We start from the raw sequence: 13,126 nt of genomic DNA, 5'->3' as shown, positions 1-13,126 counted from the left end.
CTGGTGAGCAAAGGCAACTGTTCTGTGCCACTGAAATGCTTCTGGGCTATACACATTTGACAATCAGGGTAGATTATAGTGTCAGGTCAAATCAGTCCTGGTTCAGTTAGAACCATCAAAGAGAAAATTTGATCTGCCCCTTGCAAAGCACAAAACCCACTCTCCCCAGCAGATAGTTATCTCTGAGGACGTCACAAAGAAATCGGGGATCTTCTATTTCCTCTTCTTGATCAGGAGTGGGTGAGCCTAGATGATCTCCAGATCTGACCCTTCAACCCTGAGGTGGGGATGAGGAAAGGTGTAAGGTGCCCAGTTATTTCTGAATTTCAGATAAGCAACAAATTTTTTTTTTAGTAAAAATATGTCCCATGCAATAAGTGGGACATACTTATACTAAAAAATATTGCATGGCACACAGTTATACTAAAAAAATTATTCATTGTTTTTCTGAAATTCAAACATAACTGGATATCCTTTACTTTATCTGGCAACCCAATGGAGGAGGGACCAACATTTAAAATAAATGTCTTTCCTAGGATGAAATACTGGATTGGAGAAAACCGGCCATACTTTTTCAGGGGACTTTTTGAGGGGAAGAATGAAGTTGGTTTCTTTCATGCCAATTAAGCAATCACAGATGATCCCACCAGAAATCCAAACTCGTGACTAACATGGGACTCAGGACCAATGGGGGAAAAAAAAAAAAAAAAGATTAAGAGCCAGGAAAGCAATCTTCACACACAGGGCCAGCTGCAGACGGAGGACGATCTCACCCAGCAAGGTAACAGCACTGCCTTCTCACGCTTAGTTGTGGTCCTATTCTTTCGGAACAGGGTTTGGGAGATTCTGGTGACTCCTTCGCCCTCCCTCATTGCCTCCCTGATACTTGGCTGTCAGCAGAATTTCTCCTCAATGTCTGTAATTCTCCAGCTTCTGAAGGCTCACAAAGTCTCCTTCTAGATCCTCTCTCTACACTGCCAAGAAGCAGAGCAGAGAACCAGGAAAAGTGATGGCTCAGGCTGTGAGCCACTTGTGATCAGCACCATTCTCCTGTCGCTTGAAGGACCGCTTCTCTTGGTTTGGGTGGGGTGAGGGGCATTTGCTGTCCCTACGCTGTTTGCCAAAGCTCTGAGCCAGAGGTATAGACTTACAAAAACAATTTAACACAGAATTAATTGAGTTTTGTGTCTGTAATTTTGAACATGGGCTTCACCCCTGTGTTATTCACCTGAGCTGATCAGTGAGTTCAAATTTAATTTCTTTTTTTGCTACTAGCAAGGGGAAATTACACATGAAATTGCCCCAATAGAAAGGGTTCATGTAAATTCCCCACTCTGCTTCCCGACTTTTCTCCGGCTGTTTTAAACAGGCTCATTTATATAACTCTATGGGGATCAGGCCTTTGAAATTCATAAGAATAAGAGGGAAGAAAAGTACATAATAGCAAGGAGAGAAGGGAAACCACTGTTGGTTTTTAATAAGCACTCTTTAATATGACCACTGCAGTCCATGAGTTTTTGTTCATCTATTTGTATTATAGTTTAATATAGTTTAATAATATAAACATAAATAGATATTTTTAAAACCTCAGTCATGAGACTTGGACAAGGGAAATTGCAGAAATTGGTTTCAGTTGGAGGGACAAAGAATTGTTAGCAAAGTCAGGGCGTGGACGTCCTCAGCTTGTTTCAGGTGGGGTGAGCGTGGACCAAACCAGGCACCTGTATGGGACAGTTTCCTTTGTTGGAAAGTGTTGGGGACGCTGTGCTCAGCCACACACACATGGTGTCCAAGGATTGCTATCTAAAACCTCTGGAGAGAAATATTCCTTTTCTTTTATTAACCACAGTCTTGGATCAGGGAAAATAAAGACTGCGAAAAATGCTTTTTGTTTGTTTGTTTTTCTACAGTTTATGTTATGGAGTCAAATCAAAGGGAAATGAAGAGTATTTTTCACTCAAATAATAACTCAGTTTGCAAGTTTTTGCTTTTTTTGTAGTTTCTTCTTTGAACTTAATTTTTCAGTTGGCGAAAGGAATTAGAAACCTGAGCAATTTCCGCCCAATAGCAATGAAAGAAGAAAACCCAGAGTTCCCAGCCATTGTTAATGGTCACCTAGAGGGAATGTCTCTGTGGGTCTTTATGAGATGATGAGCAAGGACTCTCTGGATGCATTAAATGATACCTGTGTACCTCTGCTGTTAGGTATCCTGTCACCTGATCCTACAAGATGCCAAGTGAAGAGGCCAACTTTGTCTATAGGTACCCCAAGAGAGGGCACAGCCACTCCTACCTCACAGCTGAAGAGTAAGTTCCGACTGGCCCCGGTGTGGTTGCTGCTTGTTGACAGCCTCTGACTCTCACCAGCACACGCTGTTCGTAAATCTCTCTAGTGTTCATTTCTCCAGAGGGTAAAAACCATGACAATGAGGCAAGAAGACCTTGTGGTTCCACAAGGAGCTCAAAAAAGCTTCTCTGAGGCTGAATAGACAAGGAGATAGGAATGATTACAACTTGGATCTGGCCATTTTTGCCTGCATTCTTGGCTGTTAGGGCTTTGCTGTAAGTTCCCAGGCTGAAAAACATGTCTGGGAGCAAATTATTTCTTTCCTTAAGCCATGTTCTGTCTACTCTCAGGCTCCTGGAGGTGGTCTGCAGACAGAACAAAGGTCAGTTGCCAAAGAGCGAGGGAGCATGAAGGCCAGGTGTGTGAGGCTCCACCTGCAGACTGACTCCAGGGTGAAGATAGTGGTCAGAACCTTTGCATCATAACCTTATCCTAAGGAAAGGCATTTGGTGTTATGAATCAATTAAAAATAAGTGTTTATATGGTTAAGAATTTCTAAATGCTAAGCATTGTATGACCTGCCTAAGATGCTATTCTTGTCTTTGGAAAAAAAAAAAAAATCTCATAATCTAGTGGGAGAGTTAGGCGTGAGAATAATTTTGGCAAGAGTAAGTGCTGTAATGGGAACACGGGCCACAGGGACATGCTCTGCAGGTACTAGAGTGGGCACGGGTGGGGGGCGGGCTCCACCCTCTGAGTGGGGACTCCAACAGACAAACAAGGAACGAGGTTTTTATTTGGACCATCTCTTGAGTGGTCTGTTGAAATCTTCCTGCAAGCCTACTCTCTCTTAGGAAAAAACGGTTGAAAATCTTTACCAGACTGGACTAGCAGGGTGAAGCAAGCGGCAGAACCCATCAGAGGCACTGAGGAAGCATTCAGACTGGGAGTATTTCCTCAGAAGGTCCCGTGGGATTCTCTAAAGTCCCTGCGTGGTCATTTGGGGGTGGAGGTGGGCAGATCTTCTGAAAAAGTGTTCTAACAGCAAAGGTATACTCTGTCGGGGGCACATTGCACATGGTACTGAGGAGGATATTATTTCAGCTTCTGCATGACAACTCAACAAACCATTGCTGTGAAACCTCACTAGAGAAGAGTTCTCAGTTGAAGGGGCACAAGTCACTCATGGAGCTTGAAGAAACACAATTTCCTAGGCACTGCCACCCTAGAGGCTGATTCAGTAGGACTAGGAGCGGAGGCCCAGTATCTGCATCTCAGGTGACTCCACTGGAGGAGGTATTCGGGTGACACTTTGAGGCTCCCAGCCCAGCTCGGCAGTGGGTTCTTTTGGTGTGTCTGGCACATCATGGTGTTTTCCATTCTCAGTCAGTCAGTCAGTGTGTGTGAGTGCAACGTGACTGTGCGTAAAGAGGTGGAACAGAGCTCTGTCTGTGTCAAGATATCTAAGAGGATAACCGCAGATCTGGTGGGTAAAATCAGAGCGCAGGCATGCTGGGAATTTGATCAGCTGCCTTCAGTCATGAGAACCCACTGAATGCTCCTTGTGACAGCCTCATTACAGGAAAGGGCAATACAACAGGAAAAGTACTAGCCCAGGAGATGCAAGACCTGGGTCTAGCCCAAATTCTAGCACTCGCTTGCTGGGTATCTCAGGCCAGTTGCTGTGAAAGCTACTTCTGCCACTTGCCTATTGTACAACCTTAGGCATTTTAACAGCCTAAAGTCTTGTGATGTCAGCTGTGAATTGAACATTATACCTACCTCAGAGGATTGTCATGAGGATGGAATGAAAGCCTATATATGGGAGGCTTGGCACAAACTGGTGCTAAATGAGTGGTAGAGTAGCTGCTAAGGTGTTGGTAATGCTGATGAACCGCGGTAGGTTTTAGCTTCATGATCTAAAAGTGGATGGACTGGACTGCATAATTAGGTCAGTGTTTTATTCAGTACTGGCATCCCATTTTTCTCTCTTTCCTGTTCGGAGGTGGACAGGATAGATTTGGTGCCTCAGTGGCCTTGAGATGGAGGTGGTCCAGTAGGTGGTACTGGCAAAGGTCTCTCCAGGAGATGCCTCAGTTAGAGCTTGCTCTGCCTTCAGCTGTTCAATCTCTTATAAATCACCTAGCTCTGCAGAGCTTTTCTTTAGTAAGTCACAGATAAAAGACTTAGTATTCTCCTCTTTGTTGATGTTGTTTATACCATGAAGTGGAAAATCAGGCAGGTGTTAGCTAATTGACAACGTTATGCAGCGAAAGCAGAGCCCCAAGCCCTGGAAACATGGGCCACTGTACACAGCATCCAAAAGGCTGGCTTAGACTCCCAGACTGCATCCTGCTGCTGAGGATCTGCCCCTTCTCAGTGATGCTACAGCTTTGCTCTGGGTTGAGCTCAGACACTTCTTCCCAGGGATAACCCCCATGCTATTTCTTTTAGTAATCCATGCTTGACCATCCGGGAGGTACTTAGAAATATCTACAGCTTGCCTGACTCCAAAAGTCATCTGGACTCTCTGACTTGGCAGTCAGGCTGGCTGGAGAGGTCAGGTCTCTAGCCTCAGCCTCCCCAGGCTCTATCCCTAGCTTCATTCTGAGATGCCTGTTCTAGGTCACTCAGGTCCAGTCCAGTCCTTGGTGACCTGCACTGGATTCTGGGAGCAAGTGGAGACCTGACAGATGCTTGCTTAGCTGAGCATAAATATGGGACACGTATCCTACTAGCTGGGCTGGACTTTGCCTCCCTATATGATAGTTACAGTCTCAGAAACCTCTAAACCCCACAAGACGTACTTCCAGTCACAGGCAGAATGTGCCAGCTTTAAGACCTCAGTGGCTGGTTTCCAAGCTCTGTCTTCATTACCTTCTCTCCCTCTCAACCAAAACCTGCTCTGTGGAAAGTTGCTGATCTCCTTATTCTCACTAGTGTCAATGACCTATAAGAGGTTAAAGTAACTTTTTGCCACAAACCCACATATTTGTAAATAGTTATTTTAAAGAAGACATTAAATGACTCATTCGTTTTGCATAAAGACTGGTATTATGAGGGAGAGATATGAATTTGTAAACATCCATACTTCATTTGTTCATTTTTTATTCATTTGTTTGGCCATCTATACATCTGTCCGTCCGTCCGTCCATCCGTCCGTCCGTCCATCCATCCATCCATCCATCCATCCATCCATCTATCTTTTCATCTTTAGGAAATAGTTCTTGAAATACCTATGTGCCAGACCTTTTCTAGACATTGAAGACACAAATTAAAAAACAAACAAGCCCAAAACTAAAAAACAACTCTGGGAGCTCTTTTTTTTATTTCTAGAAGAGATAGGATTGCCACCACAAGGCTGCCTATGAGGGAAGGCAGGATGGGTTGCCATCATACTGGAAAGGATGATGCTGAGTCTAGAAACATGAATATATTAATCAGGGCACAAATGGAGAGGAGCAGTGAGGAGTGAAGGAGGTGCTGGGCGGAGGGCCCAAACACAGCTGAGAGAGACTCAAGTTCAGATCCTGGCTCTGTCTTGTGCTACCTCTGTACGATCATCAGCAAGGGACTTAACCTCTGTATATTTCCTCATCTGTAAAATGGGGGTGGTAAGTGGTACCTATCTTACAGGGTTGTTGTGAGAATTAAATAAGTTAATGTATGTAGAATGTGTAGCATGACACCCAGCTTATAGCAGATGTTAAGTCAATGCTAATTACCTTTTCCTTTTTGTTGACTGATAGTCAGGGAAAATGATTTAAACCAGCCCTGATGAAAAGGTAATTCAGTCTCAGTAAATATATTATCCGTATAAGGGTCAGTTGCTACTGCACCTCTTGCACTAGGAACCTGGGTGCCTGAGCACATGCCAGTTAGCGCAGCTCCTGTTGGCACATAGGAGGTGCTGTCCCTGGATACAAATGCTGGAGGACTGGTGGGTGCCTGGTGTGGCGTGGGATGGGAAACTACTTAGGGACTAGCGGGTGCTGCTCTGGGCTGGCAAAGCCCCAGTGAAGACGAGAACATTTCATCACAATATGGGACAGGCTTCTGTACCAAGATGGATTTGTCTATCTGTTGGGCCAGGGCTGCGGGGATTGGCATCTTGACGGTGATCCTCGGAATTTTACTGTTCATCGGCTGCTGGTATTGTAGAAGACGAAGCGGATACAGAAGATTGAAGGTTGGTAGAGTTCCCACTGCTGGGATCCTTCCAGATCCAGGACCTCGCTTCCTCTTATTTCTCTGAATTTCTGAGGAGTGGGGCAACATTCTCGACATCACCTCTAGCTCTGATTCCTGGCTCTGATGAGTCTTCTCTACACTGTACTTCTTGCAACTCTTTCTTGGCCTCTGTTCAGGAACAAACTCCAACCAGGAACTTGGCTCCTCCTTGGTTGCACTCACAGCAAACTTGAGTATATGTGTAACTGAGAACTGATAGTTTGTGGGGCTCAGGGGAAGAGTTCATGTTCATGGTCCTCTTGCACAGCAAATGGCAGCTTATAAGACACTCTAGGTTCTACCAGTCCTTTGGGGGCTTCTCACTGGCTCCGTTACTCCACTTAGTGGTTGCTCTTCTCACCTTGCCTCTTCAACCCTTTTCTCTCAGGTTGCCTGGGAATTCCAGGTTCTTCTAACTCTGTTATACCAAGCAGTCCAGCAAACCTAAGAGCCACATAGCCATTAGTGCAATGCAGAGACCATCCACTCCTCAGCAGCATAGAGGAGCACCAAGTTTTGAACAGTCTCTATCCTCCTTCGATGCTCAGTGTGGTTTTAATGGGATTTTTTCTTCTTTACCTATACGAGCAGGAAGCTAAGAAATGACACAGTCCAGTCTTGGGGCAGCAGGATCTTCCACAAATAGAAAACATCAGCTGAGTCTCTAAACTATAAAAACTACAGATTTCAGAAACTTTGCTTCAAAGCCAGGTAGCATTGTAGCACTTAAGCATCCAAAGACTCTCTTTTCTTTTCTTTTCCTTTTTTCTTTTCTTTCTCTTCATTCTTTTCCTTTCTATTTTTTTCTTTCCTTTCCTTCTTTCCTTCTTCTCTCCCTCCCTTATTTTCTCTCTCTTCCCCATCCCTCCTTTCCCACCCCTTTCCTATTATTACAGATCTGAAAGCTTCTGAGGTTGATGATAATGGGAAAAAAAATCACCTTTACAAAAGATGTTGGAAAGCCCTATTCCTCAGTAAGCAAGCACTTCATTCAGAGGAAAAGGTTCTGTGACAGAAGGGAGAGTTGATTTGGCTGGGGAGCTAGAGTTTGGATCACTGAAGTGGAGAAAGGGAAGGTGAGAGCTGTGACTTCAAATTCTTCTCCTCCTTGCCAGGAAGCTTGGGCAGTCTCATATGTCCCTTTTCCTAATGCCCATCTTGCCAGTGTCCCAAATACAAACTGTGAAAGACAGGGCAGATTTGGGGGCTGACACACCTACCAACCAGCAGTCCTCCAGCGTGTTGACATTTAGTGGGAAGGAGGAGAAGTTGCTAAGTTTGAATAAGAATCCAAACCAAGTACCATGGAAGGCCTTGGGGTATGAGGTTATGGATTGGACTCTTGCTCATATAACACCTCTCCGTGGCTATCCACAACAGGTTAGATCGAAAGGGACTTTGCGGTCTGCCACAGAACTCCGTCTGTACCACTAGCATGAGGTACATTGCCTTGTAATTGGTTATTTACTTTTTTTTTTTTTGCCTCTTCCATCCCTTCTCTTTTCTCCATTTATGAACTGGAACAGACAATATTTCTTACTCCTCTATGTGCCTGGCACATAGCAGTCTACCCAATTGTATGGCATCAGGATTTGGTTTCATTGTCTACCATTGACTTGCTTGGTGACTTTATGTTTTAACCTCTCTGAGCCTTATTTGCTGTTCTATACCTAGACACATGTATATAAGTTTTTATTTAATATTATTTTTTCTACATATTTTTTAAATTCATTCTATGTTTATATATAAAAAACACAACGACCTAGTTTTTCAAGGAGTAAAAGTTTTACGAACTCTATATGTTGGTACCCATTTCCTAACTGTCCACAATTCCTAGTTTGATGCTACTGGACAAAAAGACAATGGTTTTTTTCCCCTTTCTGCTTCAACACTCTCATCTTAAACTCATTCAATTTAAGAATAATGGAGAGTCTTAACATCGTGGGCTCAGACACGGTTACTTGTTAAGTTTCAAGTTCAACCTATCATGCTTCCATTCCTCTAGGCCGAGATCAGTTATTTGCAGTTTCTGGAATTTTTATGAGATAGAACTGGTTCCCCTACTGTCTAAAAATGCCGTCACTTATTTTTTAAATTAATATTAAAATCTTGTTTTGACACTTTCATATTTCCTGAAATGCCAGGTGGAGATCAGCAGTCTAAGAAATGTACCCCAAATTATGTAAAATAGTGTATTAAGTACTACATTTAATTATATAATTACCTGTCTCTTTTCACTGATTCTCTTTTCATTTTTTTCTATTTTCACTTTAAAACGGAACATAAATGACAATAAATGCAAACTCAGGTATCTAAGTTACTCCACCTTTAACAACTTTCATTAGGCTTTAAAATGTTTACTTTCCCACTTTCACTGACCATAGAATGATAGCACGGTTGGTTGAAATTAAGATCTCCTAAAATTTCTCCCCTGGCTAACATGTCCTCTTAGATCTGGAAAACTTTTGAAAGGAGAGACGGCTTTTTGGAGCAATATGTTTCTGCAGGAAAATCACTTGTAATCACTGTAAGTTGGTTTTTGTATTTATCAACTTTATCCTTTCACTTGGAAGTTTAGGACATAATACTTTTGATTCCTAGGGAAAATTTTCGAGGCCCCCCTGAACGTTCAGTTTATACTCATGTCTCATGGTGTTCTGTTTCTCAGTGCATGGTCAGGGGCCTCTGCACTCAAATCATCTGGGGTTCTGCTAAAATGCAAATTCTGGGACCAGCTCTGGTGGCGAGACCCAGACACCCGTATTTTAACACCCACATTGAACTTTGAATGCACATGAAGAGAACTGGCAGTGAAATGAGGGAATGGATCATGTTCCCTTCCTATGGCAGGTGAGAGATTAAAAAAATAATAATAATAAAAGTGATAATTTAGTAAAGGAAGAGAACACATTAAACACCTTTTCTAAGGTATATCACTGGGAGTTGGGTAGGGAAGCAGAACTGCCTCGTGTCCTCAGGTCAAGATAGGGTCATTGTGCATATCTTTCCAGGAGGTAGGGTCAATTATAATTTCTGGCCCGAGTTTAGGAAAACTACTTCTTTATAGTCTGCAGACTGTATAGGTATCGGCCCAATCTATGTCTGGACTCATCCAATTGATGTTCCAAACACTTCTCCTCCCTGAGAAATCTGCCTTCATGCCCTTCTCATCCAACCTAGTAGATAGACCTCAACGATCAGTCACAGTCTGCAGATGAGCCTGAAGAGCCGCTGATGACCTGCACAGCCTCCCTGTTCTAGCCTCCCTCAGCTAGTGCCACAGAGAGTAACCTGCTAATGCTCTACTGGCTGGATTTGACTTACAGATATGTTTGGGCTTGCATTTTTAAAAACTGAGTTAAGTGCCAATATTTAAAGTAATATATGAAAATCTCGATTTCTAGTTTCTTTTTTAAAATCAAAGGATCTGAGAAAAACTGGCAGCTATGCAGTGGTTATCCCTTTAAATGGGATATATAGTCCCTCCTTTTCTATGGCCTCCACCTGACCGTACTTGATCTCCTTGCATCACCTGCCTGGTCCCTGTAAGTATCTGAGTAAAGCTAAGTTGCCCCAGGTGTGGGCATAAGAAGGTGCATTTTCTGTAGAGCAGTGGTTCTCTGTGTGACCCTGGACCAGAAGTATCACCTGGATACTTCTTAGAAATGCAAATTTGTAGGTCTTATCCCAGACCTACTGTGTCAGAAATTCTGGGCATGGGCCCAGCAGTGTTTAAACAGGCCTTCCAGGTGACGCTGAATCATGCTAAAGTTTGAGAATCATTGTTGTAGAGAATTTAACAGTAATAAAAGGGACTAAAAATTAGTCTGCTTTTTATAATCATCATATGCTAGCAATTTTAAAGAATGTCACTGATGAAATACTCCACCTCACCAGGGTGAACTGCTCCTGCAGTCTATACTTTGGTTTGTGTCTCTGTCTTGTACAAACTGTTGTCATTCTAGTCTAGGGCTGGAGAGCATCACCCTCTAAACCTATCCAAAGCACTAAACTTTTACTTCCACCCCCAATAACTCAGGGCTATTTTGTATAACTTGGCCTTAGACTGATTTGTCATCATTGTTGCAACTTGACTTGGAAGCTGAGGACTACGACCATAGCACATCTATTACAGCATATGCATTTGTAGTGTTTAAGATAGTTTGCTGTCATTATGGGGAAGGCAGAAATAGAGAGTATTCCTGCTGTCAAATTGTCATACACTTGTCCTCACTGTGATACCAGCTCCTGTCTCACTAGCTCTGATCTACTCCACTAACAATCATTCTCCGAGGTTCATTTTTTAGATTCACTCTTTTTCTCCTACCCTTTAAAAACAGGCATTGACTACTGGGTATCAGGCACTGTACCAGGTGCTTTACCTTTAATTCCCACAAAGACTCTGAGAGGTAGGTACTATTACCATCCTATTACAGATGCAAACACTGGAATTCAGAGAGGACACATAACAAGTAAGTGGCAGAACCAAGGTTAAAACCCATTCTTACAATGTCAGCTTCTTTCTCTTTTGTTTAATGGACTCAATTATTTCTTCTTGTCCACTGACCTTCATGCATTCACATTTCAGGACAAAAGCCTTCATGCTGGTACTCCAAGTACTTTAATAGGAAGATGTTCATGTGAGGGGCTTGGTCACCAGGACAGCAAACTGCCTTTTCAAGAGAACAATTGTGAATTTGTGGTAGGTTGATATCCTGCATCTTGGTGTTTTCATATATGGCTGCTTTTAATTCAAATGAATCAAATTATTTCCATTTAAAAAGCAAGGACGATGTGAATATATTTAATGCTACTGAACTGTATACCTAAAATGGTTGAAAAAGTAAATTTTATGTTATGTATATTTGACCATAATAAAAAATAAATAGTAAAGATAAAAAACCAAAGCAGCAGAGAGATTTTCTTAAATTGTGTTCCCCCAAGCCCAGATTTTCCAGGGTCAATAATGAGAGTCCTACATGTGATCCAAAGGAAGAAATTTGTTCTGGATACAATGTCCTTTTGTCTTATGTTTTTAGTATATTTGTCTATGTCCTGAACATAGATATATCTGAGAGAAAAAAAGGACCTGTTATTGTGCAGAGTTGTGCTGTCCAACAGGGTAGCTACCAGCTACATGTGGCTACTCAGCACTTGAGAAACAGTGGTCTGAATTAAGATGTGCTCTACTGCATACTAGATTTCAAAGACTTAGTATGAGTTAAAGGGCATAAATAATTCATAAATGATTTTTATATTACTCGTTGAAATGATACTTTGATATGTGAGGTTAATAAAATATATTATTAACTTTATCAGCTTATTTTTTTAATGTGCCTACTAGAAATTCTACAATCACATATGAGGTGCACTCTGTTTCTATTGGACAGCGCTGGTACAGATGCCATATATCATAATGGTTGAGAGCACTGGCTCCCAAGCCGAATAACTGTTTCTTCTTAGCTCCACAATTTATTGTGTGACCTTGGGCAAGTGACTTAACTTCCCTGTGCCTGTTTCCCAACCTATAACATGAACACAATGAAAATTGTTGTAGAGTTAAAATGAAGGCCTGACATATTTGTGTTGTTGATTGTAGCAATGGCCTTCAGACACAATGGCAAGGATTTATCCATGTGGTAAAGATGCAACGTACATTAGTGTCTGTAAAAGGGGTTCGAGAATTCATTAGTTAGGGCTTGAGACTTCTACTGACAAGGATAATCCAGGTATAGATAAATTTTTGAGATCTGAGGAAGCCCCTTAACTCTATTTTTCTCTACTCTTGATCCCAACAATGTTTCAACATTCACACTTGTGAAATTTAACGATTACCTCACTGAGTGGAAATTAGAAGTGGGCACTTAAGTTTGTCCGGAGCAAAAGTACACATACGATGCTATTTTGACTTAATCAATCTTCCAGAAACATGCACTGTTGCCAAGTCCATACTCTCCCTTTGTCATTCTTACAGGTTCCCAATGCTCCACCTGCCTATGAGAAAGTCTCTGCAGAACAGTCACCACCACCTTATTCTCCATGAGAGCCAGCAAAGCCCTTGAGAGATGCTGAAGTCAGTTCCCTCACATTTTTCCCTAAATTTAATATGGGCATTTAATGATCTGCTTTGAAATGCTGTAGTGTACATCGCCTCTAATAATAAGCTTAGTGTTAAATTCTTAGTAGGGCAAACAGCAATACTAATTGAGGAAATGATGAAAAATATTAAAATGGAAAAACTTTGTCAATAAATGTGTAATGCATGCTTTTGTGCCAGTAGTAATGTTAATAAACCTACAGTGTTGTATTATTTTCTGAGACAGTTTTTCAAGAGTGTATGCTGGGACCATTCAATTTTTTAAGTAAAATTTGGCTAATAACTAACACACTAGTATTCTGATTTTTGAAGAGCAACCTCTTGACCAAATTGTACTCTAACATAATTGTTACAGGGGAGTTTGTGCTAAGGAGTGCCCGAAGAATACTTTTACAGGTTTAAGACCAAGAACTGATTAACCTATCAAATTATAGTCAGATTCATCTGAGGAGGAAAGTGTCAATAGTGTCTTTTTGTGCTCCAAAATTCCATGATGCTACAATAATATACCA

General features: G+C 42.0%; 1 protein-coding gene across 1 annotated transcript; it reads left to right on the top strand.

Moving 5' to 3' along the window:
• The first annotated feature begins 725 nt into the window (after nucleotides 1–725).
• Nucleotides 726–12,842, top strand: MLANA (melan-A). The gene is made up of 5 exons (XM_011376636.2): nucleotides 726–781; nucleotides 2,206–2,307; nucleotides 6,380–6,476; nucleotides 11,106–11,219; nucleotides 12,492–12,842. The coding sequence occupies exons 2-5, from the start codon at nucleotides 2,231–2,233 to the stop codon at nucleotides 12,558–12,560; spliced, it is 357 nt and encodes a 118-aa protein (XP_011374938.1). The 5' UTR covers nucleotides 726–781; nucleotides 2,206–2,230; the 3' UTR covers nucleotides 12,561–12,842.
• Nucleotides 12,843–13,126: the final 284 nt, after the last annotated feature.

The sequence above is a fragment of the Pteropus vampyrus genome, unplaced genomic scaffold (assembly GCF_000151845.1).
Source record: "Pteropus vampyrus isolate Shadow unplaced genomic scaffold, Pvam_2.0 Scaffold301, whole genome shotgun sequence".
NCBI classification, from domain to species: domain Eukaryota; kingdom Metazoa; phylum Chordata; class Mammalia; order Chiroptera; family Pteropodidae; genus Pteropus; species Pteropus vampyrus.
The sequence above is the reverse complement of the archived record's forward strand: the minus strand, read 5'-3'. Positions and strand labels throughout refer to the sequence as shown.

What these genes read in the sequence shown, in the direction of transcription:
- MLANA (XM_011376636.2), top strand. Translation starts at nt 2,231, where the DNA reads ATGCCAAGTGAAGAGGCCAACTTTGTCTATAGGTACCCCAAGAGAGGG. An exon ending in GCGGATACAGAAGATTGAAG is followed by an intron (nt 6,477 to 11,105) that starts GTTGGTAGAGTT and finishes TTCACATTTCAG; the next exon opens with GACAAAAGCCTTCATGCTGG. An exon ending in AGAACAATTGTGAATTTGTG is followed by an intron (nt 11,220 to 12,491) that starts GTAGGTTGATAT and finishes TCATTCTTACAG; the next exon opens with GTTCCCAATGCTCCACCTGC.